The 26,271-nt window shown below is 40.0% G+C and overlaps 1 protein-coding gene across 3 annotated transcripts in view; it reads right to left on the reverse strand.

Moving 5' to 3' along the window:
- The window catches only part of PSMD1 (proteasome 26S subunit, non-ATPase 1), a 69,721-nt gene that overhangs the window by 6,142 nt on the left and 37,308 nt on the right, over window positions 1-26,271 (reverse strand). For all 3 annotated transcript variants that reach the window (XM_030493491.1, XM_030493493.1, XM_030493492.1), the window contains 6 exons: window positions 20,718-20,832; window positions 17,514-17,630; window positions 9,894-9,996; window positions 4,530-4,699; window positions 2,740-2,832; window positions 1,079-1,171 (listed from right to left, as the gene is read on the reverse strand). In XM_030493491.1, coding sequence (XP_030349351.1) covers window positions 1,079-1,171; window positions 2,740-2,832; window positions 4,530-4,699; window positions 9,894-9,996; window positions 17,514-17,630; window positions 20,718-20,832 — 691 coding nt within the window. The remainder of the gene's footprint in view (window positions 1-1,078; window positions 1,172-2,739; window positions 2,833-4,529; window positions 4,700-9,893; window positions 9,997-17,513; window positions 17,631-20,717; window positions 20,833-26,271) is intronic.

Consider the following 26,271-nt stretch of genomic DNA (forward strand, 5'->3'; position numbering starts at 1 on the left):
CAAGCACTGGAACAGGCTGTGCAGGGAGGTGGTGGAGTCACCATCCCTGGAGGTATTTAAAAGACGTGCAGATGAGGCACTGAGGGACACGGTTTAGTGGTGGACTTGGCAGTGCTCGATTAATGGTTGGACTTGATCTTAAAGGTCTTTTCCAACCTAAATGATTCTATGATTCTGTAACACATTTTCAGCTTACAGTTGTTCTTGGCATATTTGCATCTGTTTCAAGAGTACAAAAGGAAGGGTCCTTTGTTAAGGTACAGCAAGAATTTTAGCTGCCATATGTTTTCCAAGTTACAGCAACCACCAAGAATTCATTAACCAGCCATTTCTCTATCCCTCATCTTGCTGCAGGATGACACATTATAGACACATGAGGATGACAAGTTCTAGTGTCAGGTCTATGAGCTGAAAGAAATCATCAGAGAACTGAAGCAATCACCGTAACTACTGAGCAGCATATGGATTCTGTGCTCAAAGCTCAGCTGGTTCTGAGCTGGGTGTGAATAAATGTTTGGCATTTTGATAGATGGGCAAAGCACATAAGAGATTGCTGCCAAAAAGGTGAACATTTCAGAATAGGGAGTTAAGCATGTGAAAACCAGAAAGTTCAAAACTCTTCAGTGCTCTCAACTGAATTAGACATCACCAAGCAACTGCTACAACGCTGAGTCCCAAGGACATAAAATTCTAAGTCTTTTTCCACATTAATAACAAAAGTACATGGATAAGAGATAAAATTTGGTCTAGAAACAGTTGGCAATGAAATAATGCACAAAAGGTTCACGCAGTTAAAGGCACATAAATTTGTCAAAATAAGCTTCTGCCTTTAAGGAATTCAGTTACTTAACAATACTGAGGAAGATTTATTTCTCAGAAATAATAATACCCCTTGCTTTTAACAGTGCACACACACAGTGTAAAGATGCTAACCCGTGTATGCAGTACACTGAAAAGTGTGTTAATGCTTTGCTCAGAACTAACACAGGTGTAGGGGGGCTGTTCAGTGGGTGCCAGCTTTCATGACACACCTTCCAAATTTGTAAGGATACATTTAAATTTCAATGTTTGCACCCACCACTTCCATCTTCTCCTCTTCCTTCTTCTCTTTCTCCTTCTCCTTTTCCTTCTTCTTGGCTTTTGCAGTGATGGACAGCACAGCAGTGGAAACCTGGATATTTAAACAGAGGAGGTATTCACCATAACTGCAACACCGTACGCTGTGCTTCAGCTCCCCAGACAGGGGAACAAAAGGAGATCAATGTTAGGTTAGTTCTCAGTGTAGCTGTCAATGAGAACAATTCCACTTCCTACCCACACCAAAGCAAATAAATGGCACAGCTGGGACAGAAAAAAAATTTACATGAATGCAGACAGGCTCCAGCCACATATGCAAAAGGAGAACAAACTTCGTAATTTAGAGAATAATCACTACTGTTTTGGTGTCTATATGAGAGGTTTCTTTAGTTAACAGAGCAACAAACTGAATTTTTATTAGAGGAGAATCTGTTGCTGGAGTCTCCAATATAAAGAAACATGTATATGATACTCTTTAGAAATGACCTAAAGCTGTTCCGCTGTCCTAATCAGACAGCTGTGTTTCTCATTGATTTAAAGAAGAGCATATGCAAAATGCCCTATGGAGGAGCCCTCAGGAGGCTTTGGCACTCCTGAGCCAGAAAGTACCCAGAAGCAATACTTGAGTACAAGAATTCAGCTTGTCTCCCTTCCAGCGAGCACATCTCTCTATCCATAGTAACTGTCCCTGTAAGGCAGTGACTTTCTAAGAGGCAGGAAGCAACCACATTAGCCATGTTGCTGGTGAAGCTTTCTAGGCTGCAGGCTTTTCACACATTTTAATTTTGGCCAGGAAAGTTTAAAAGAGAAAGATTTGTCAAATTCCCAGCCTATTCCAAAGGTCAGAAAACAGCTTTTGTTTTCTCAGAGTAGTGATGTTTGCCTTTCATCAGGGTTCATTTCTTGGTGGCTCAAAAAACTGTCCCACCCAGCATTCAATTCTGGCAAAATGTTTTACAGTTTTCACACAATGTCATCCATCAGCATGACATGCCTTAGGTCTCCACTACTGCAATTGCTCCCTAAGGGCTGCTCTGCCTGCTACTGTGGTCTGCTCAATAGCTTTTACCATCCTGCGCCAGGAGACAAATTGCTTCCACTTGTTACCCCACAGGTCTCATCTCTTCCTTTTCAATACCTATTCTCAGTTCCATGTTCACTGTTTTGCAATCCATGGTCCTGACAGCTACTATTCTAGCACATGGGCCCACTGCCACAAGACCAGGTACACCTCTGTCCTTCCATATGGGACTATTTGAGAAGCATCACACCTAATATTCTTGATGTTTGTACTGCAGTAACACTTTGGAGCCCAAGTCATCGACAAGAACCCTGCTGTGCTAGGCGCTGTGCAAAGATGATACACACATACAAATCAGTATGGCATGGAAAGCATTTTGGTTTGGGTTTTTTTTAATCAATGCTTCTGCTTGACCACTGGAGACAAGGGAGGTCCCAGCAACTCAGTAGCAAAGTACTTGTATGCCATGATCAGAAACGGTCCCAGGCACGGCAGGAAAAAATAGCTAGAATTCTCTTTCAGAGACAACAGTGCCTGACAATTCTTCTTTCGCTCTTTAGATTCCCTGTTAGTGCCACTAAAGTCAATGTTTATACTAGGAGAGAAGGGGTCTTTACCACACAGAAAGCTAGCCCACATACCTTTTCTTTCTCCTTTTCCTTTGGTACCTCAAGAGGTGGGGGATATGCAAATGTGGACGGCTTACAGTTGGACTTGTACTGGACTTTTGGCATCTAAGACAAACAGTTCAAAACATTGTTAGAGATGAGAAAAGCAGGGGAAAAAAATCCACAGCAGAATAATTACTTTAGCTTCATTTTCCTTCCAGAGAAACACAGATCCTCTAAAAAATACAAGCTTCCGCTTCTCCCCCTCCGGAAGCTGAGAAACTGTTATCAGTGGCAACAGTTCAACTAGAACAATGTTATTTAATTATTCTATAATTCAACTCTGGCAAGCTCTCCTAGCCTTCTCCATACACGCTTCTCCATGCTATTCACACCATGCCTTGTTTTCACTGCTTCAAAGCTTTCGGGGTTTTAATGTTATTGCTGTGCCTGCTTGTATGAACACGAAATTAGTTTAAGATCCAAGACCTGCTTTGTCAGTGCATGCTAGAGCAAACCAATCACTGCCTGACATTCACCTCTTGCAAAAGTACAGTACATTTTGGGGGTGGGTTACCAATCTCACATATTCTTTTACTCTCGGCTACTTAAGTAAGAGCAGAAAGCATCTCCTGACAGCCAATCCAAATTCTTACTTAAACTGAATTAATTTCTGCAGTATCTCAACTCTCTTCCTTTGCAACACATCGAGAAGCAACAATAGAACAGGGACTGCTCTGAGGAAGCAAGGTGGGTGTGGTGCAGCCCATAATGTACATCCACCCTTGTAGCTGGCTTTAGCGTGCAAGCAAAGTTCTAGAACATAACCTGACCTACAGCCATTTGGGCTCCCTGGAAACTCTAAAGAATGGGGAGAGGGAGTCAAAATGGCAGTTCAGCTTAACAGCCAAAAAGGTGCTGAGCCTGTTACCACTGAGGAGGTGCAGCAATGCAGCCACAATGAAGTATTCAGGACAGAGAGGGGAAAGAAAAAACAACCCTCTCTCTTTAAAGAGCAAGAATTGAGAGTGGTGTGTAATTTGACTTGATGCCCAGCCTGAGACAGTTGAAGAAGAGCAACCTAGATCCCTGAGGTTTTGGTCCAGGGGCTGCAAGCCAGTATGCTGGCCCAGTCCCACAGAGGGACTCTGAGAGCAGCCGAGCCCTACACATGCTCTGCGCATCACAGAATAAGGCTGCAGCAGTGACAGGAGGGTGCTGCACACCCCTGTGCCGCCACATTCACAAGTTTTTTTTTGTGGAAGTTGCGAGCTCAGTTCTTCAGCACAGGAGCCCCTGGATGGTACACAGCTTGCAGCAGCCATAGCACAGCTCATCAGCTGGAAAAGCAGATGCATAAGAAAAGCGTGGTACCCGTGACTGCCTGGTTTAATATTTATTCCCCAAGGAATCCGAACAAATCCTGTTTTCCCACTGCTAGCTTTCCTAGGGGAGAATATCACATAATTTATTTGGGAGGGCGGTGGGGCAACAAACTATTTTTTATTTAAATAACCTTGACCTTCTGGAGTGATGATGGGGTGGTCTCTGCCCACATACACTGACTAGAGTTCCTTTCTTCATAAGCTACTTTGAAATAAAGGGGTCAAAGTCTGCTCTCTACATTTTTCTTGTCCCTATTCCCACCACCAGCTCTGCAATTTAAACCTGCTTTTCAGACTTCTTCCAGATAAAGACTTTTCTGACACAAACAAGCTGGAAACATGCAAAGACAACTAACAAATCCATGCACACCCCTCTTAGACCGCTCGAGTCTTCCAAGCGGCTATCAGCGCCTTTTCTCCTCTCTGCTAGTTACATACCTTAAGATCCTTGTTAAGACCAATGACACAGGTTGGGGTGAAAGCCAGTGACAAGAAGTGTGACAGGGGGAACCAGAACCAGAACTGGGTGAAGACCAGAACCCCTACCACAGAAGGCATGTGAGTATGGCCTGTCCTCGACTGCAGTGAAATAGTTACGTTATGGCCCCCTGTAAGGAATCATAAATGAAGTAAGTTAATGAATGCATTCCTGGGTATTCCACAAAGACACCTGAGCAATGCATCTCTAAAACAGCTGCTGTGAAGGGGCTGTTCACAGCGAAAGCCAGGCCACAATGCTGTCAGCTTTCTCCTCTGGAACATACCTCCCTCCATTACCATGATTTCAGCTTACACAGTTAAACAGATGGGCAGCTCTATCTGCTAGGTATTACCTAAACACAATCAATACAGCCTGCGCCCACTTATTTTGCCAGGATACAGGTTAAACAGAATTACAATGCAGAAGGCAGGGAGAGAGGAAGAAAAAGGCAAACCTTTGCTGTAAGCAGTTTTAAAACATAGCATACAGATGATCCTCAAGACAAGACTCACAAGAAAAACAGTGCATATAAAGCAGAGCATACAGAAACTTTTCTTTCTGTGGCTGCCTCCCTGAACTGTCAGTTATTCAGAAGAAATATGCCTAGGTTTTTATCCTACACCATCTCACTAGAAAAAAATGTAAACAGCAGCAACTTCAGAAGTTGCTTCTAGAGGTTATCAATCTAAGCAGCAGAGACAAGCTCCGGCAGTCTTTGCAGCAGAATTCCATCTCTGCCAGACAACTAAGTCTTAGCTTTGTACTTTCAAAGCAGAGACCAAAACAGCTCCATATGTTGATGTAGTGCAGAAACATCCAGCTAGAAACCAAACTGAAAGATTGGGTTTGCAGACAGAGTGAGAAAGTGTTAATATGATCTTCAGCCTTCTGATGAACACAGTGACTTGGGTTGCGGAGAGCACCAGGCAAGTCCATTACCACTGACAAGACCAAGTGCAGGGAGGTTAACTTTGTTAAAATACAACCACTCGCTCCTTACAAACTCAGGGCATTTTGTAGCTGAAAATCCCAAGCTGGAGTAACACTACCCAGCCTCATACAGATATCTACCTCAACAGGGCCAGGAAGCAATGGAGATGAGATTTAAAGACAAGCAAAATTAATTTTTGCTGCCAAAACTCATGAAAGCTCTGAATGAAGCAGTAATCTCATCTTGGGTATCTGGCAGTGTTAGTCCCAGGAGAAGCAATGGAAGATGGAGGATTTTGATGCTCTCCTGTAGGATAGTCTGCATACATAGTATGTCCTTACTTTTGCTTTTGTGGTAGCAACAGATCTCCTGCTGTTTGACTAGATAACTCCTTCCCACCATCTCTTTGAAGAAAGACAATGATACAGTCTCATCTTTTACTAGACTTTTTACTGCTAGGCCTGCTCTGCTTCTCGTTATTTTCTCTGATAACAATCTCTCGCCTTTATACTTGAATTTGCCACAGCATTAAGGAGAGACTGCCTGAGGTCTTGTGCTATCCTTTAACATGAACATGTCAAACACTGTGCACTCAAATTACTGGTCTTCTCCCCCATCTTTACTCTGAACTTTTCTTCACTGCATTGCTGTATACAGGCCACGTCAGTAATCTGCAGATACTCTGGATCAAGCAGCCCAGTGAATGTTGCACAAGTAGCTTAACTAGATTTTATCAAACTTTTGGACTTTAATTCTCAGAATTTATTTTAACCTTTAGAATTTTATTATCCAATCTCTGGAATTTCCTGGATGAGTAACAGATTTCATATTCAAAAGATGCTGTCATGCTACTTCTTTCTGCTGTTTTACACCCACACACAGCCCACCCTCTCTCCCTGAGTTTTGTAGGGAGCAGGAAAGGTGGGGAGATATGATATTGCACAACTGTGATTTATCTTCACGATTAAGTAGCAGCCCTGACAGGCTGGAAGTGAACACATTCCAGACCTTTGCCTAGATGGATGAAAGCTGTGACATGATGCCTGCAAAAAAAAATTTCAAAAACCAAGAAAAATTTTCAGGGCTCCTTGGGTACAACTACAAAGTTCATCTCCCAGAATTTACACTGCAAATGTGGCAAGGTCTGCTGAATTAAAGTGGCTGTTCTAAAGACTACGAAGATTTGCTGGCTCAAGTTTAATGTCAGTTAACAAGAGGGAGAGTGCTGCAAGCAGACTGCACTCATCCCTACTGATGAAAAGTGAGCTCATCAAAGATGACATATACTTTGATGAACTCACTTTTTATATAGTCATGGTGGCACTTGGTAATACTTGGGCAGTGTAGCCCAGGACAACACACCAGCACAACAGTCATTAAAATGCTTTGTGGACTTTGGAAATTAGTTTCCAACCCTGGCCTAGGCAGCATCCCATTTTCAAACAGTATCATACTGTTTCTTTCTCTATCAGCAAACACTTACAATCCACTTCATCCATTTAGTGAACGAAGACAAATGGAACTATTAGCAGCAGCACCGAGAAGTCAAAATCTCATCAGACCAACCATCAAAACCTTGGCAGAGTTGATTTCAGCATGTGCCAGCAACCTGATTCATATGGGCAATGAAACACAAGGTAGCTCTAATCTAATGGACAAGAACATTAGCATGGGATAATGTTTTTTTTTCCTAACTACCAGAGACTTAGACCCAACTTTACATGAAGAGCTCATGAACAAAGACAGGCAGCAGAAACGCACGAAATTCAAACCAAATTCAACACATGGGAGAGCAGACCTTATGCATTAGTTTATATTTGTAATAAAGATTTTAACATCCAAAATATAACACATCATGCAAGATGCATATTTGGAGAGACAGCAATGAGGAGATAGGCAACTCTTTCCTCTCTAATTTGGATGACACTTTCTTTTTTATCACTCGTTAAAGATGTCTCCAAACAGTGGAAAATCCAGTACATTCACCATCAGGTTGTCAACATCTTCTTTGGCTTCAGTCTGCACTGCCCAATGCTACACTCTGTCCCCAAGCCACTGCACTGCTGAAACCACCCAAACCTTTTCTAAATATCGAGAAAAGATCTTCCAGATATACTACGTAGGTATTTGTGTAATGACTGTTGCTCCTTTTTTCTCACTGGTTGAGAAATGTGGCATTAAGAACTAGAGAAGATACCTAGAGTCTAGAGGGCAATATAGTTTTCAAGCACATAAAATGCTGATATCTATTTAAGATCAGTATATCCTTTCTATAGCTCACATTTACAAATACATAGTCCAGAAGATAAAGCGTAATGATTTTGCAAAGAACAGAAAGGGATACATTAGCTTGGAACAAAAGACCATGTTTGTACACAAAGGGGAGCATTATAAAAGTTCGGAGGTTTTTTTTGGGGGGGGGAAAAAAATTCCGTAAGTTAGAGTGTCTACATTTTTCTTATTTTATTAAAGAAGCAAAAATGTAGCTGCTGGGGCCTAACAATTAGACAACAACCAAATTCTTAATTTCAGTGCTCCCAAGGTACCCTGCTCCACCACTAAAACCACTAGTCTAATGACTGCCTCATTGTCAGAGCAAAAACCCCACCTCCTGTGCATCATTTCCCAGTTGTGCACTGGAAATCTTGCACTTTTAATCAAAGCCTGTCACTGGAAGAAAATTATAATTTTCTCCTCTCCCCCCACAAAAAAAAACCTAAACCCAAGAAAAAAACCCCTAAATTCAATTGCCTCAACTATGGCAGATGACACAAAGAACCTTTTCTTCCTGGTACTGATAATTAAATTCTATAGCTCATTGTTTCAGATAAGCATTTGTACTTGTATGGGAGAGATAAAAAGAATTTATTCTTTCAAGAGGTTCTAATGAAAGTGGCAATAGGTTAAGAACGGGTAGTTCACAGCCTTCCCCCAGCAACTCAGCAAGAAATAAAGAGGTTAAAGTTGGCACAAATTCATATGTAGTTTATTAAAATTGGATGCTTCTGGTTTCCAAGTCATCGTACAACACGAGTGACACAGGAAGCAAATAAGATTTTAGCTGCATTTTGATGATTTAATCTTAAAGGTTAGAATTCGAAGCAGGTCTGTACTGCTGAGAGAAAAATCTAAGCCAGCTGGGCTCTGGTTTCCCAGCAACACAGTATGAGTATGGGCATGACCAAAATTATTCTAACAGTCTTGTGCCAAGAATATTGCTCAGTCTGGGCTCCAAGAGGGGTACCTGAGAGGCAAGAAAGATAAAAAAAGGAGGTTCCTGTTGATTTCTTCTCTAAGTAGCCCTAGTCGTAGGGCACAGAGCAGCCTGACTGCCACATGCCCACCAGGAAGTTTTTAAAGCATGTTTTCATGGCCTATGGCTTGGAGATGTAGTAATTTCATACAAACACTGTGTAACCACAATATATGGTGCTGTGCTGAAGCCATGCACAGAGACAAACGTATTGAGACTCCTTTGCTTATATGACTTCACGACTAACCTTGGTCTCAAGAGTACAGGGAAAATCAGCTTGTTTCTATCTACCACAAGGAATAAGGAGATGCATGGCAAGAAAAGGCCAGAGTACAAGACACCACAAGGGATAAACTGCGTTTGGAATCTTGGAAAGGGGGTGCTATTGACAGCACTGCACAAGTCTTGACTCTAGCAGGAAGAAAAATTCAAAGCAAAACATTGCCTGTCCTCTTTGCTTACAGAAACCTTCCTTAATAGGTCCTGCAATTCAGTCCTTGTGAAATGCTAATGCCTTTAGAGAATCCTACCCCTGGCTCAACATTTAGTCATGAAATTGATGTTTCCTCCCTAGAAGGTGAAACTAACTGGGTCTTCTGAAGTAACAGAGGCACTATGCTTCCCTCTTTGAGCAACGCCTCTCCATCAGGAAAGAGGCAAAACCTAGTTATTAAAAACATATTTAATACACACATATCTATTAAAAAAACCCTGGCTACATCAAGTTTTAACAGAAAAAGCAAAATATTAGGACTGGATACCACAAAGTTTCCAAATTTCTGGAGCAGGTGCTTACTTAGAAAAGTAAAGGAGCAACCTATCAGGTATAAATCCACATTCAGGGTTACAACAGACTTACAGCAAAAAGATCATACTTGTCCAGACTTCTGGACATGAATTCTGCCTCAATGACTGGGTTAAGTCTCTCCTAACAGAAGCACACTGATACAAGCTGAAACTATAAAATAGGGTTTATTTATTTAATTAGCTAAATGACTTGAAATTTGAGATGTCTTCTGCTATTACATGACAGGCATAAATTCAGCATTTAATCTCCCAAATGAAATTTGCTATTACGGCTATTGTAGCCAAACAAGTTTAAGAAATTTTCACTGCTTTAAATGTTTGGGGAATTACCTGCATCCAAAATGCCTTGTGCCAGGATTGCTCCGAACTTTGCCATAACATCATCATGCTTATCATTGATCACTTTGGAATACAGTTGTCTGAACTGGCTGACCTGGATAAAAACAAATAAAAAAGAAAGATTATAAAACTGACTGCATGGGTCAAATATTCTGTCTTTAGTGGAAGCATCCTAGATTTCTGCACGCTAGGACGACATTTTTTTTCCACAGCTTTAGTCATTGGTGTTACAAGTCATCCCACTAATAATTAATTATTTTATAATTGATTTTAATTGATAATAATCTTTCATTAAAATGTTTTCCTCGCTTGAAGATATCCATACAGCAATTATAAAATAGTCAGGATGAACATGCGTATCCAAACCACATTTTGTAGGCCTCACGGGAATAGCCTGAGAATCTCTGGAGTGCCACTGGACGAAAAGACCAACTGATAAGTTTATAGCAAGAACTATCACATGTTCTTAGGTGTGTGACATTGCAACTGTATTAAATTTCCTTCAATTCCTACTGCTGAAAATCTCAAACCTATTCCATTTTTCCTGTACAATATTTCTGCTGTATTGATAATGCCCCTATGGTGAGTCATCAGCAAATTTTGTTGCTTTTAAATGAAAATCGTTAATGAAAATATTTAATAAATTAACAGTTTATGCCTTGGTATGTTCACCACAATATCTTAAGTACACATTAGTAAGGGAAATTGCTAAACCTTTGCTCATACTATTATCACAGCTTCATCTTTCACTGGTTCACTAAGTGTTGAGGAGACAGAACAGTATCACATCCAGCAATATCTAAGGCTTTATCTCAAATTAATAACTTATTCTCTTACTATATACTGTGAAGCAACAATACAGCTCCATTAATTTTTATAGCTGAAAAATCAGACCAGGAAATCCCAATCTGCAAGCCAGTCAAAACCTGAGAAGCTGCATGCCATCCACAGCATGTCTGGACATTTTGTTATACCTCTTCACTAAATTAATTTTAATTGAGATACCACGTGACTTTCTGTTCTCTTTTTTTCTGTTTTCATACTAAGCCTTCACTTGACATGCTCAAAAGTAAAGGACATCTTTTCAGAAAGGCTTGAACAAGCTTCTCCCCATTACTAGTCTACTTCGATGCTGGTATTCCAAGTCCTCTTCCTATGTTTGCAGCCATAGATGAGAGGGCAAATTTCTAGCTTAAGGCTGTAGGGCCAGACACAGCCACCAGATACTGAGCAGTTCCTAGTACTGCAAATGTAGTTAAAGTTTCCAAGTATAAAACTCTACCACCACACAACTCCCTAGCCACTTTTCACATCCAAAGAGCATGTGCCTCTCTAGGGACACCGGTGGTATTTGCTCAGTGACAAGCATCTAAAGAAAGGTCCTACTTTTCAGCTGTGAAACACATTTGGCGTCTGCTGCAGGCAAAGAGGCCAAGCTCCAACACCACCATTAGGAATGCCCTCCTGCACAGCCTCTAATGCTCCCAGTGAAGGGAGGCTTAAACATTGACTACAATACTCAGGAGGTCCTTCTGGCTGATAACAGCACCCAGCAAAGAGGCAGGACATCCATGCAGGACACCACAAGCTCCGGAGCTGTGCTAAGGATAAGCAGCACTGAGCACCAGAAGCAAGGTTCAGGCATCACTCCCAGCACGTGGCCTGTCTTGGGGTGCACTGGGGAATCTCAAAGTGCTTAGAGAAAGAGTTTTCACACCCACGAAAAAAACATTCATACAACTGACTCAGTGACATGAGAACTGTGCTGGGAGTAACATTTTGTTACACTGGAATTCATCACGGTCAACAACAACAATAAAAAAAAGATCAAAACAGAAGAAAGATCTAACTGAGAGCATAAATTAGACTGCAGGGGTTTCTCAGCAAAGCATGAGATCAAGTTCGCAAGTAAAAGCACATCAGAGCCATGAGGTAATCCTGCAGCTGTGGTAACACTACCAATAAATTTCACCACATTTCACGTGTGAATTTTTGACCAGAGGCAGTCTGAAGTTGAGACCATACCTTTGAGAGATTATGCCCAATGTATGGGATGGAAAGAAGACAGAGGTTGCCTCTCCAACCCACCAGCTGCTTGGCTGCCCTACACACTTAGTGAACAGTTCAGATTAAGACTGCATATTTTCTGCAAAGTAGTTCTCAATTCTTGTTAACTCACCACACTGCCTAAAACACAGGCAGTCTTAAAAGAACAAACACTCTCCAGTTAATAACTTTCCTGCCTTCACTCTTTCAGCCACTATAACCCAGCTGTACTGTTACCTCAACTCCTTCAGCACTGATGGCATATAACCTGATGAAATTTAAATCAGTATGTGACAGCAGAAGGCACTAACACTCATATGAGTAAATCGTGACCTGCTAAACATGACTGTATTAAAATTACTTTGTTTCACAGAAATGGACAGTCTCACAACCATGAAGCTCCACAGCAGCCAGCCACTTTTAAAGAGGGGCAGCAAAACTTAACAAAACAACACTTCTCCAGTAGGGCACAAGACATTTATTAAAACTGACAGGGAGAAAACAGCACCTATTTCCATTTTTCAGTCCAAATCCAACAATCTGTGTGCTAATATTGGTTCTCTATTCACCAATTTCCCTTTGCATTAAAAAGATTTTAGTTATTAGTTCATGTCCCCAGAAGGAGTTGACTTACAATCTCCTTGTATTTATTAAAGCTAAGAAAAAAGAGCAATGTACATTTTCAGGGCAGCCACACAGACAGATGTGTGGAAGGGAGATACTCCATGCACAATAAAGGGTTTATTCTGGATATACTGACCACACTCTGCTCTTGCTTCACTCCATTTATGCTTTTTCACGCTCTCCCGATTTTTATTTACAAAAGCTTACACTGAGGTTTACAGGTTTAATATAAATAGTTTGTTTCTTATGCCTGACCTCTTGTACATTGGAAAAATATCTTAGTTTGCATTTGCAACCTGGAACAGGGCCTCATCCAGTATCAAGGGCAACCATATCCACACTAGGTGAACCAAAGCCTTCAGATATTATTTGGGACAGACACAGAGACACTAAAACAACATGTAAAACTATTCCTCTGGGTGAGCAGAGCAATACAATTCCAGTGCCTCTGTTTAGAGCACATCATTCCTGTGACTCTGGGCTCAGCTTCTGGGTTTGTAATATTTATAAATATAAACAGAGAGATGTTACAAAGCTCGTTTAGTGGATGGTAATCTGTAATTTACACTGTAATCAAATCTTCAGAGTTCTTCCTGGGTGAAGCAAGAATGAAGAAGACATTCAGCAGAACTGCTAATGTTCACGCTGGTGTCTGAAGTCTGATGGAGCAGCACCTGGGAACGGAGGGCAGAAACAGCTTGCCCAGGAACAGCAAGGCAGGGCTAGCAGGGGAAGTCATCCGCATCCCTGGTCATGGTGCGCCTGTGAGCACCCTTTCCTAATATGCCTTCCACAGCTCTTGCTCACATGTACATTAGTCCAGAGCAGATGAACAAAACACCTGGGCAACAAGCCCACCAGCAACACCAGTGGAAGCAAAATAGTTCTATGAAAGGGTGGGAGACTACTCCTCCTGGACTTATGGATCAGGCAAACTCAGACTGAAGGACTGCCTCAACACTCGAATGCACAGCAGACCTGCAAGTTTATTCAGGCTGTTCCTATAAATCAAACACTTCACAGGAATGGGATTTTTGACTGGATCAGGTCCCAGCTGAAAAACTTCTTTGCTGCTGGGGAAAGCCTGCTTTGGCAGCTCTAGCTGCAGTGGTTCAGGAAGGTATCATCCTCACATGGAGCCACTGCTCCATCTCTTTGGAGAAAGCAAGAGCAGTACAGACAAAAGCTCAGTTCTGCCTTTGCTGTTGGGGTGCTCACTTCCTACAGAATGGAGCAAGATGTCAACAGACAGTAATTTCTTAAGTTGTTGAAGCAAAACCTGCCAGAGTTTGTCTAGTACAGACCTTTAATCTGCTATTATTTTTCCTTCAAACCACAGCAACAAGCACATCCTAAACTACTGAACGGGTTTATTTAATATGTTATGAAATCCACAAACTCTGTTTCTCCCTTGAAATCTTCAAGCACTTTAAAAATTTTATAGCATTTCGAAATGCTACCAAGAAATTTATTTGGGTGACTTCCAGGAGCAACACTAAAATGTAGGCAGTGACTCATTTTGTCTTTACTAACAATACACACACACCATTCTGGTAATTAGTGCTGGCCAAAACAACACACTACTGATTTCAAATGAAGCCAAACGTGCAACCTTGGAAACGCTGAGGAAACAACAGAGGCTTTAAGACGTGAGAATGATACAGCACCATTTCCTACCACAGACCTAAGGGGCTGTCATTTATTGGGTTATTTAGCAATTTTCTCTCCACCAGTCAACATTCATGCACATGAAGCCCATGAGATTGTGAAGAGCTAGTAAACAGTTAGCTAAGGGAAATAGTGGCAGGTGATGTGCCTGATGGGCTTTTTGCAAATGCAAGTTCTTAAGAACAAAAGTATTTAGGAATCTATTATTAATAGAATAGGTTTTAAACTGCGTGTTCTGTCTACTTCAGAAGTTGAAGTTCTTCTGCATACATTTACTCTCTTGAAACAGTACACAGTATGCAGGAGCATCTAACAGTAACAAGCTTACAAGAAGGAATGTGAAGATGCTACTAAAATATAGCAAAAAATCATTCTTGCATCCTAGCAAAACCTAGTATTTCATCTAAATGAAAACAAAAAAAAAGACAATCTGGTTCTGGTTTCTTTACATCTTAAAGATAATAGGCCAAGATGATCAAAGAGGATGGAGGAAAAGCCTTGACCTTGCTTATTATCTTCTCATTTTGCCGGTGACTATCCCAACACAAACCCAGGAAAAAGTAAATTAAATTCAAGATGTTAGATGTGTAATTTGTCTCCAAAATTGCTGTCTTAATTGTTCTGCAGGTCACAAATACATAATGAAGTTGTCATTGATTTTTGTTACAATGACCTCATCACATCTGTAATTTAGGATTCCATTTCACAAAATAAACTTGTTATTGTTCTGTATCCTGCACTATTGTGGTTCTTAAATGTATCAAGAGGTCAGAAAAAATCATGCTGGCTGCACATGGAGGAATTGTGTTTCCACTCCAAAGAGTCCAAATCAGCTTTACACAAGATTTGCTGCCCTTTTTGACACTTAAGCAACTTGCAAGTTCAAGGGACCTCCATATAATGACAATTCTTTATTTAAACTCTTTAATGAAATTCTTTAAATCATTTGTTTAAATAAAGAGTGAACACAACTAAAAGGAAGACGAATACAAAGGAAATCACAGCAAAAGTGATTCAAAGGCATACGCCTACATTCTCTCACAACAAAAATGCTTTTTTTTAAATCAAAGTATTTAGATTCTTAAATCTCTGTTTATTGATGGCATTTCAGCACTGCAATACTCAGCTCTCAAAACTCTGAAGTTATTTTATTCCTGAAAAATCTAAATCTATTCAAGGAAGACTCTTTGCTACCATCTTCATCCCAAATTGTCACTAGAGAATTTAAAGTCTTTCTAACCCAAAGCTCACAAGCAAGAAGTAAAAAAAAAATATATTAAAAAATCCAAGAAGAGACAAAACAGAAAAGTCATGACGGGAAGCTGGTCAAACTATATGTCACAATCTTCATTAAAATCACCATCTCTGACATGCATCATGAAGTATTTAGCAGCAGTGAGATGATGACACCTAAAATTCAGCATCTCTATAACCCCACCAAGACCACAAATATAGCTTGTGGGATACGAAACCCATCCTGCCCCTCTTACTAGCTGCTTATCCAGCAATGCAAATACTCACATACATCAGGTTAGACACTTTGGCACACAGTGCACCAGCATGCCACTTAGGAATCTAATCAGATCAAAATATGTCACTGTAATCCAAAAATGGTTGGGTTTCTGAACTCACCCTTTCACATCAGAGTAAAATAGTTTTTCTTCAGACTGGCAGAGCGCTCCAAAGTAAGTTTCCCATGGATAATAAATAATTTAATTGGCAGCACACTCTTCAAAATATTCCTTTTACTCTTGAGCAAGAAACTATGATGGTTATAACCAACTTTTGGGGTGTTCAAAACAAGTAAAACATCCATATGCTATGTTTAATTCCTAAATTAGCAGAATATTTTCAGGCTTACTTATTATTTTATAAACTGTAGTTTTAGGGCGTTTGTTTGTTTTTTAATATCTGCAGTGTTTCTACGACTGGGTAATGAATTGCCTTTTGTATCTATATTATGTAACAAATTTTGGCTGAAACAAGGCTCTGGCATAAAGCTTTTTCAGTTCCTCTCCCCATTTTTTAACAAGTCACTGAACCCCATGCTATACATCTCATCCCATATTTGCAGTTTGTTTCCATAGAAAGACAATTTAGCTTCACATTACTAAGGCTTTGTATCTTGGAAGATGAGGGGATCCAACATAACTCTAATGTTCTCCACCGGCTTATCCACTTGAACAACAATTCTGATAATACAAACAATGCTCCCAGACTCTGATCAGTAAAAAGTAACTGGTTGGTTTTTAACTTTGAACTTAAAAAAAAATAAAAATCAGTAAATAAAAGGAACAAACTGTCTGCCAGCAAATCTTCATCTTCCATGACTTGGAAATATTCAAACACCTATATTTGCAGATTTCCTTCACTGACTTCCCCAAGTAACATTTTCCACTGGAAGAAAAGAGGTTTATTTCTTCCTCCCCATCCAAATGCAGCAAAAAAGTGGCTGTTCTTATCACAGTTCAGTTTCTAAAATGACATCAATAAAAGCAACCTGTATATGACAGATGAGTAACAAAGTACCAGCTACCGCTCTGCCCCAGCACTCACCAGCACCACCAGGTGAAATGTGGAACCTCAGAGCTTCTATTAATGCGGACTTTTAGTCTGTACAAATGTTTGCATATCATCATCTGTCATATATTCACATGGCAATCTATTTTTAAAAGCTAAACACAGCATATGCAATCCTTTTTGCCTTCTGAGCTGAAAGAAAAACTCCATTAAAAACAAGAAGCATTTGCTATTAAGCCACTAAGCCAGTTTTGACAGCAGACACTGTTTCTCCTGAACAGCCTAAAGAAACTGTTTCACCTGAGGGCTACAAAAGAACATAACAGGACTTCCTGCCTGGGTGACTACATCCAAATCCAAGTTTACTGTCATCAAAATCAACTTCTTTACTAAATAATGGTTTTCACATAAATTGTGAGCATACAGGCCTCAGTGCATGTTAGTGGATGATGGTCACTTTTATATCATTACAAGATGCTTTTAGACCTTGTAAGAAAGAGCATTTATTCTTGTAACGCCTAGAGTTAAACACTGCCATCTATCAGGCGTGTTTTGATCAGCATGTATCACTCCCCCATTCAACAGCGCATGCTCTGCACCATGCAGGACCTTCCTGCTGTGCATTCAGCTCTGGCTTTTTACAAGGCACATGCACTCTCTTGCCAATCCTTATATGCAGTGAAAATCACTAAGATTTGCATCCAAGACCATTTTTCCACCTAACAAGCCGGTATGTAAGGTATGCCACACTACCTTTGGGCAGGTAATCTCAGTCTGCTGGATCATGATAAGGGCAGATGCAATCAGAGCTCCTTGACGTACATAGTTCACAGGATCATTTGTCATTGGCTCAAGCAAATTAATTGCTTCCTAGAAAAATAAAGAAATAAGCAGTTGCAAAGTTAATACTATTCCTTTTAGTATCCTAGGATTCAGTACTCTAATAGGAGGTTATGAGATTGATGCTGTCAGATATATTTTTAATATATCTTGCCTGTTCTTGGTAAATGAAGCAGAAATCTTTATTTCTGTGGACTTTAATCTAAAAATCGGGAAGAAAAAATCCCACCAAAAACTAGTGATGGATGATACAAGACCTACCTGCAGAAATAGGGCAACAGATAAACATCAGTCGTTGTGAGCACCAGATGCATTCATCACATTAGAACTACTGACATGCCTTAAACAGGACACATAAATTATTCATACACTTTCTTTGCCATTCTTCCCAACAAAATACATCAGCATTACCTTCATTTTCTGCGTAAGGAACAAGTGAACCAGAGATTTCAAGAACATGTTGGAGGTTAGAAAATGAGATGGTAAAACAAGCCAGATCCCAAATTCTTGGTCTTTCACTTTATTGTTAGAACCTGTAATGTTTAGCATCACATGAATGCATTCATTTCAAACCTATGTGTAGGCTGCCTCTGAGCCCCCAAATAGTAAATCTACAATTTTAGAACATTTCAAAATGTTCTACTGCTTCTTCAAATTCAGTAACTTCCCAGCTAGGCACAACAGGAACATAGAATCATAGAATCATAGAATCGTAAGGGTTGGAAAGGACCTTAAGATCATCTAGTTCCAACCCCCCTGCCATGGGCAGGGACACCTTGCTCTAAACCACGTGGTTCAAGGCTCTGTCCAACCTGGCCTTGAACACCGCCAGGGATGGAGCATCCACAACCTCCCTGGGCAACCCATTCCAGTGCTTCACCACCCTCACTGTAAAGAACTTCTTCCTTATATCTAGTCTAAACTTCCCCTGTTTAAGTTTGAACCCATTACCCCTTGTCCTACCACTACAGTCCCTAAGGAAGAGTCCCTCCCCAGCATCCCTGCAGACCCCCTTCAGATACATGATCCAGAATGATCTATCAATAAGTATTCCTTTCAATTTAGTCATTGATTATGAAAAGCTTTAAGAGAGTCTATTGTAACAAATGCTGCTTAGATGTACCCCAGACCAGCATGGGGAATTTACAGGCACCTCTGACTAAATCATCTCTGTAGGCACATTTTTTGACCTCCATTTACAGTTCTACCACTTCGCAAGCCATGACTTCAACATACATAGAATTATTACAGACACAAATTTATTTCTAAACATGCAAGGTCCTCAGTGCACATTATTCTGGACAAGCGAACTCATCTTAACTCACTGTTACCAACATGAGATCCCTCTCCTTCCTCAGTTTCCCTTCAGCTACCCAGCCTTTTCCCTGCATTAGCTGCAGCCCTTGTCTCACCTCCCAGTGAGCTTTTCCAGCTCGACAATTCAAGGGAGAACTGTTCTCTTTTTTGTTGTTGCTATCTGGGTCAGCTTTCTGTGAGTTTGTGTCTGAATCAGCTCACCAGGGAGCTGGACATGAGACAGAACAAAAGATGGCAGGAGGGACCAACACTACCAGTTTCAATAGCAGCAAGTGGGCTCAGCCAGCCTTCAGCAATCATGCTCTTCAGATCTAAGCAGAATAAACCTAAGATAGTCGTTTGTACAGCAACAGGCTGCACAGATAAATTTGGTCTGTGGCAAAACAGGGGCATTCTAAAAGCACTCTGAAATGGTATGTGAAGCAAGCTGCTAGATACTCTTTGGAACAGAAGAGATAACAGTCAGACATCCACCCTAAGAAGCTCAAAGAGCTCTTTTAATCTGTTATGTGATCTGATTTACAGAAGTCAGACAGAATCACTTGGCAAACTCTTTTACGGAGCTCCCTCCTGTCCACACTTAAACTGAGGACATTAGCAAATGCAGATGAGTGCATGAGTCTCTCACCACAGACCCCTCCCAGTGCTACTTCTGTCAGAGCAAGGCCTTTAAGAAGAACCTGATTTTATACAAAACACTATTTCTAAGACTCAATTCTAGAAAAATATCATGCCTTCACTTAGACTGCTTTTGCCAACTGAGCTATCTTGGAGACTGTGCTTCTCCACCTGAAGGTGACTCATTCACTCTTTCGCACATATTTGATACCACATATGGAACTTCCTTTATGACAAAAAGCTGAATTTTCCAATCTCCAAAGTTGAATATATTTGGGCCTTCAAAACCTACTAATATAAGCTCTGGAAGACATGTTTGCATGTAATCAGATGGTTTATGTCTTTATCACACAATGTATCTGGAAATAAAACAAACTTATTTGTGCGACTAAAAAGCATTTCCCACTTAAATGAACTTGTCAGATGCAGCACATTAAAAATTCTTTGTTAAATTCTTTGTTAAAAGTTCTTTGATTCCACCTTCCACTTGAGAATAAAGCAACCTGGATAAAAAAATAGGACTTCCAATTTGCTTTCAAGTCTGCATGACGTAGATACTAAAGATGGCAGGCAGAGCACGTCAGCATCCTGTGCATTTCACAATATGAGCGTCATGCTAGGGAGTGCTCACTTGCAAGAGTCACAGACCAAGTGTTTAATACTAGCTGAGGAAGGGATGATACAGATAAGCATGAGATTTATCAAATACTACATGGATCTTCCATGAACTGTGTATCACAGGACAGAAGAAAGGAGCTAGAAGTTAGGCAAAACACCTGCTGTTTTCCTGACACTGGCATCCCCTTGTTCCCCATAAAGCAATCTCTAAAAGATCAACTCCAAGGGCAAAGGAGTATTGATTTTGAAGTACTGAACATACATTTAAAGCTCAGTGGCAATTTGACAACTACGAAAACTCTAAGGAAGGTTTTGAAGACAAAATTCCAAGAATCTGGCAATAACGTATAAAACCATTATCTATTGTATAAAAATCTATTCTGTACAAGTAGGAAAAAAATCTCTATGCCCAGGACAGTTAAAGAATTTAAAGAAGTACTGCTCTACTCCAGCTGGCTAACAGTGTACATGTGTGAGAAAGCTCTGTGTGTGTGTGACATTTCCACACAGATGTGTCAGGACAGAGCAGGAACAGTACTGGCAATGGATGCTTCTGGTCCTCACCTTGTTTCCAGTGCCCGCACAGCAGATACCCAAAGCCATGGCAGCCCCATAACGCACATGGGGATTGTAGCTCTCTGACAGCAAAGAAACCACGCTCGGACACTGCTCAGGAGTCCTAGAGAAAGAGGAAAAAAAAAAAAAAAGGAAATTATTATTGTTCTTCAAAATATGGAGACTTCACTCTGTTCACACTGGAAAAATTAAAATTGTCCTTCCACACCACGTTTTTCATCTCTCAAAACCAGTGGATTAAGAAGAGAACAGGGAAGTGCACAAATGAATTATCTTCACTATCACTGCAGATGTTACACACAGCTCTCACTATTAAAGTCTTCCTTTTGAGTGCATATTTTCTGCCTTCAAAAGATCACCCAACAGAATGACAGAATGACGTATCTACTGAGATTGACGTCTTTATTTCTAGAAATCATGCTGTTGTGAGACCTTCCACTAGCAGAGACTTATGCTGAATAAGACACACAGTACTAAACCTCCCATTAGCAGACACAAACCCTAACTCCAGTATTCAATCAACCTTCAAGGTTGGTGGGTCCCAAAATCCTTTTCACAATCACTGCTTTTGCTTTCCCCTCCTCACCCCACCTACTGCTGTAAACCTAAGCATGTGAGGAAACTCAAATACAACACACACTTTCAATCAGTTTATCAGCAATGTCTGCTGTTGCCTCCTTACAATATCGTGCTGTGACGTTGCTGTCTTTTAAGAGATAGTCATGCCTCGCCAGCTGGGAACCAGTGTGCTATTTGGTCATTACAGCAACAGAACTTCTAGCCCAGTGCTGGGGGAGATGAAAGGAACCCTTAATTTCCTACAACAAGAAGCACGTGTTGCTAATGCAAACAGTCTTGGAAACATTGAGTATTTCTGAAGTAAGGCAGAACTCATTTACAGGTGTGGATATATTTATTTCTCTCCTGTCTTTGCAGTCATATTTATCACTCCATTAATTTTGATGCCACACAAACCACTTTATAATCTATATGTTTTAGGAAAAGAATCCCATCTACTACCACCACCACCAACTTACAAAAAAAAAAAACCGCAAAAAACAAAGACAGAAAAAAACCCCAACACATAAAAGAAGAAAGGAACAAACACAAATTTTCTGGAAACTACTGCGTCTAAGATGCAGCTGTGATGACAAATATTAAGAAAGAGGGAAGAGCTGGGAAACGGAACAATTCTGTCTTGCAAGCAAGCAGAAGTGAAGACTATAAGCTAAAAGACACATTTAAAACTATCTGTTAGCCTCTTGCTCAAATAACATCTTGGATGCTGACAATGTGGTGGGTGTTTTGTATTGGTTCGGTTTTTTTTAATGAGGTGATGTGAAGACCAGGAGTCACAAATCCTGCAATAAATTAGTCCAATCATTCAGCTGCACAGAAGTCTTTCAGCTCTTGCACAAAGATTTTTAACACCTTTGTGTTTGCTTTACTTCAGCAAATGTTAAACAGGCAGATTGCGAGCCAAAGAAGAGAAAAAACATTTTCTGGCAAAGATGTGGTTATGCACTTTGAAGCATAAGTCATTAAATTCCTGTTCAGAAAACTGGGTTTTACAGAATCACTGACTTGGACATATCTTTGTGTCTGCAGGCTCAGAAGTTCCAAAACAGTTTTTATTATAAAATCAGGATTAATCTACATTAATTGATTAGGGAATTCTTAGCCAGGTTTAAATTATTTGTGGCCATTATTTTTAAATGCTTTTATCTCACATCTACCCATAAAACATACAAAAAAGTATTTTGACAGGAGGCCTTCTGTAAATCCACTCTGGGAGTTAAAGCTAATTAACGGGGTCCCACCACTTTCTTCAGCAATGCAGTCTTCTCGAATCTGCAATCTTCAGAAAGCGTCTGAGAATTAGAAGGCAGAACCACAGGTGGGTTGAGGAAGCAAGAGTCTTGTAAAAATGCTTACCGGGGAACAGAACTGAAGTACACAAGAGCACTCTTGGTATCAATGCTTAAGCAATAACATTTCCTTGCTCACTTTATTGCTGAAAGGCTTTACAAAGTCCTACATGCTGTTGCCAAAGGTTAGCCCGTATAAACCCCAACCCACAATAAATAAAATTCACAAAATGCAAAACAATCCCATCAAGTGATCAACTGGACACAGAAGGTGGTCAGTTTTCCTTTCAGTGCATAACATGGACCATGGAAGGTTCTCCATTCGTTGCAGAAAACCCTGAAATTGTATTTCCTTTTCACCACAAAACATTTCTCACAGCAGCATTATAAGATATCTGTAAGGAACCTAAACTGTCTCGTTTTTCTGAAGGTAATTGTAACTGCAACTTCTGCAGACAGCATAATTCTTAGTAGGCTTTGCCTACAAGAGCCTTACTGGGCTCCTGAAAGTTGAGGAGCACTGTTAGATACATTGACTCTGTTTAAACAATCCATTTCAATCTTTTTTTCCAAGAGGTATGCAACACCATCACAAGACAAACTAAAAACTCAGCTTGCCGTATCCTGAAGCACATTCCACTTGATTTCTTAGATCACAGCCCCATTAGAATCACATCCAAATATCTTTGTGCTGTTTATCTCCAATTCTGTAAGTTGCACATCTTGAAGGTTAGAGGACTACTGCCATCTCTCTTTATATTTTAGCAGTATTTAAACATGAAATCCTGTATATGCATAAGGTGGCATCAAAAAACAAAGAGAATACTGAAAATAAACCATCAGACTGGTCTTGTGATTGAGACTAAAAAATGGAAGCATCTGAAGCATTACTAAAATACACCGATTTTTTAATCTAAATATTTAAGGACCTCACAATTCATTGAAAAATGAAATGCCAGAGAAATAAAGAACAATGTCAAATATATCTTTTAAAATTCTCATTAAGTCTCCCCAGTCATATTTCAAAAGATTCTGAATATTTATGACTTTCTAAACTATTGGTCATGAATTAATCATTTGGTACACAACTATTTCCACAAGTTGCTGTGGTAGTACAGTGACAGATTAAAAAAAAAAAAAACCACAGAAGTTTCATTTCATCCATGAATCAGTCAATAAAGAAGGAATGAGGATACCTAACTGCACAATTTGCAGTCATTTCTGAACGGGGTGTGTGTAGCAGAGGGGGGAAAACAAAGAAGATGGAAAACCTGCAGAGAAAAATGCAATGAACTGACACATTTTTGGTGTAGACTAAGCTTGGCTGTAAACCCCATCTCTTTCCCTCTCAACAAAAAGAATCTGAGCTATTCCAATGCCAGGAATTTGCTGCAAATATCTCATGTGCAACACAGCCTCCTTTTCCACAGTATTTTTCTCTGAAATACCTCCTGGTTGTCTAAGCAGGACTTGATAAAGAATGAGAACTCCTAGGAGGCCTCCTGCTGTTCGGAGGATGAGGCTGAGTGCTGCCAGCCGGCACAGAGGGGAACTTGAGGGATATGCACCGACTCAACAGTATTGTCACCAGTGTCAGCTCACGTCTAATGTAGACCTGGCTCCATTCAAATAGAACAGTATTGGCAATTTGAAAACAGAAATAACAGCAAGGGGTGAGGAAAAGATAATATCTATGCTTGGTTCAAATATTCTGGTTACAGTGGACCAGGAGTGGGGTCTAGCATGGTTTAAGGTTTATCTTCATTATCACACGGAAGGAGCTGAATATGGGGGCAGGAGAGAGGCCTGAACAAAAAGCCTGGCCAGAAGCATGAAGTAAAGAACCTGCTGCAGATCTGTAATAGATATAAAGGAGGACGTGTTTCTTAGAAATGATTCAAACCTGAGAAAGTTCAAAAAACATCACAAAAGGCAGATAAGTTTTCTAGTCATCTAAAGCGAAAGAAATGCCCCAAGCAGGTACATATGCCATGCAAGCCTATATGTGACTAAAACTGTATCATCTTCCTCTGCAAGTTTCTAAGAAAACTTTTTTCATCTGTATTTAAAAAAAAAAAAAAAAAAGATGATCCTTTTCAATTAAATATGAATGTATTTATACAGCTTTTATCAGAGCAATCTGTAGGCAACAGTACATCCTTTGGCAGGTGTTTCGTCAAGGTACCTCCCCCCTCCCAATTTATCAGATTTAGTCATTCTAGTGACTAAAGGGATTATTTTGTCACATAAATGACATTGTAACATCTACTGTGGCATTCCAGAGAAGTGATTTTCTTGATTTTCACTTTGACCAAAACAACTCTCTACTGCAATAGCTGACAGCGATGCTTCTCAGATGGTAAGATCTGTGAAAAAAATTTATAAAGAGCTAATACAGAACTCAAGTCAACAAAATTACATTTCTAGAACTCTGATACTTGCCCCACACTGACGTGATTGAGGGATAGTGTCGATTGTGCTGTGAAAAAGTGAAAAAAAAACCAAACCCAAACCAAACCTCTTTCAAGATAATGCTTCAGCTCCAACACAGGCTTGCATGAGTAACTGATGCTGATGAGTAGCAGATGGTTCTGATAGATGCACTGCCTATTTTTTTCCCCAGAAGTTTTAATTCTGTTCTTTAAATTCAGAGATGTGACATGAAGATCTGAATGTGACACATATCCACAAGTAAACCACTGAAGTTAAAGGATTAATCTATCTTTTACTATACTTCGGTGGGTTTACTTCAGAACATTTTACTTTTCCATTTATGATGCAGCCATACTGCCAATAGCTCCATCTCCAGAAAGTGGCAATAATTCCAGCCACCTTTCAACAAGGGGAAAAAAATAGCTCAAGTGTTAATGATGAAGGAAAACAAGCTTCATCTGTACAATCAGGAAGAGGGAACACTGTTTAATCCAATGGAAATTTTGGTAAGGACATAAAGTACAGCTAGATTAATGCCAGAAAAGCCTTCGAGATTTATTTTATGAAACAGAAGTTGATTAGACATAGTTGAGCTTAACAAAATCTGAATCCGAATGCTCATTGGCCCAACACAGTATTGTCCTGTCTTGATTTCTGCTTTTTGTAAGTTTTCATGTGCTCTATTCTCAGTAATGTCAGGGGTGACAATGGGGAGGTGGTCAGATAAGGAAACAGAAATATTGTAGCTGGATTAACCTTTATTTCCTAATATGTACTTTTCTGAAGAATAAAGATATCAAAAGTCAATTGCAAATGAATACAACATGGAATCTTACCAAAGGAAAGCAAAAATAAGGAACAAATGAAAACTACTTTGCTGGAAATTCTATTGTATCTGAACATACTTTAAGTCAAGTATTTCTATTAATTACTGGCAGCAGCTTTCTCTCTTTGGCCACAAAGTAGCTGTATTATAAAGATATGAATGTTTGTGTTTTGGGTTTTTTTGTTTGTTCTTTGGTTTGATTTTTTTTTTATTAACAAATATAAATTGATTCACAGTTCATCGAGGACCTGATTCCCAGCTCAGACGTGGTAAGCATCAGCAATTCATGGAATGTAATGGCCAGTGACACACAGGGGGTCAGGCCACGATCTCATGGTCTCTTCTGGCCCTAAGCTCAAGGAGTCTGTTACACACTTGTCCTGCTAATGTCCTTGGAAGTGAACTTTATTTCCAT

Source organism: Strigops habroptila, chromosome 8 (genome assembly GCF_004027225.2).
Source record: "Strigops habroptila isolate Jane chromosome 8, bStrHab1.2.pri, whole genome shotgun sequence".
Classification (NCBI taxonomy): domain Eukaryota; kingdom Metazoa; phylum Chordata; class Aves; order Psittaciformes; family Psittacidae; genus Strigops; species Strigops habroptila.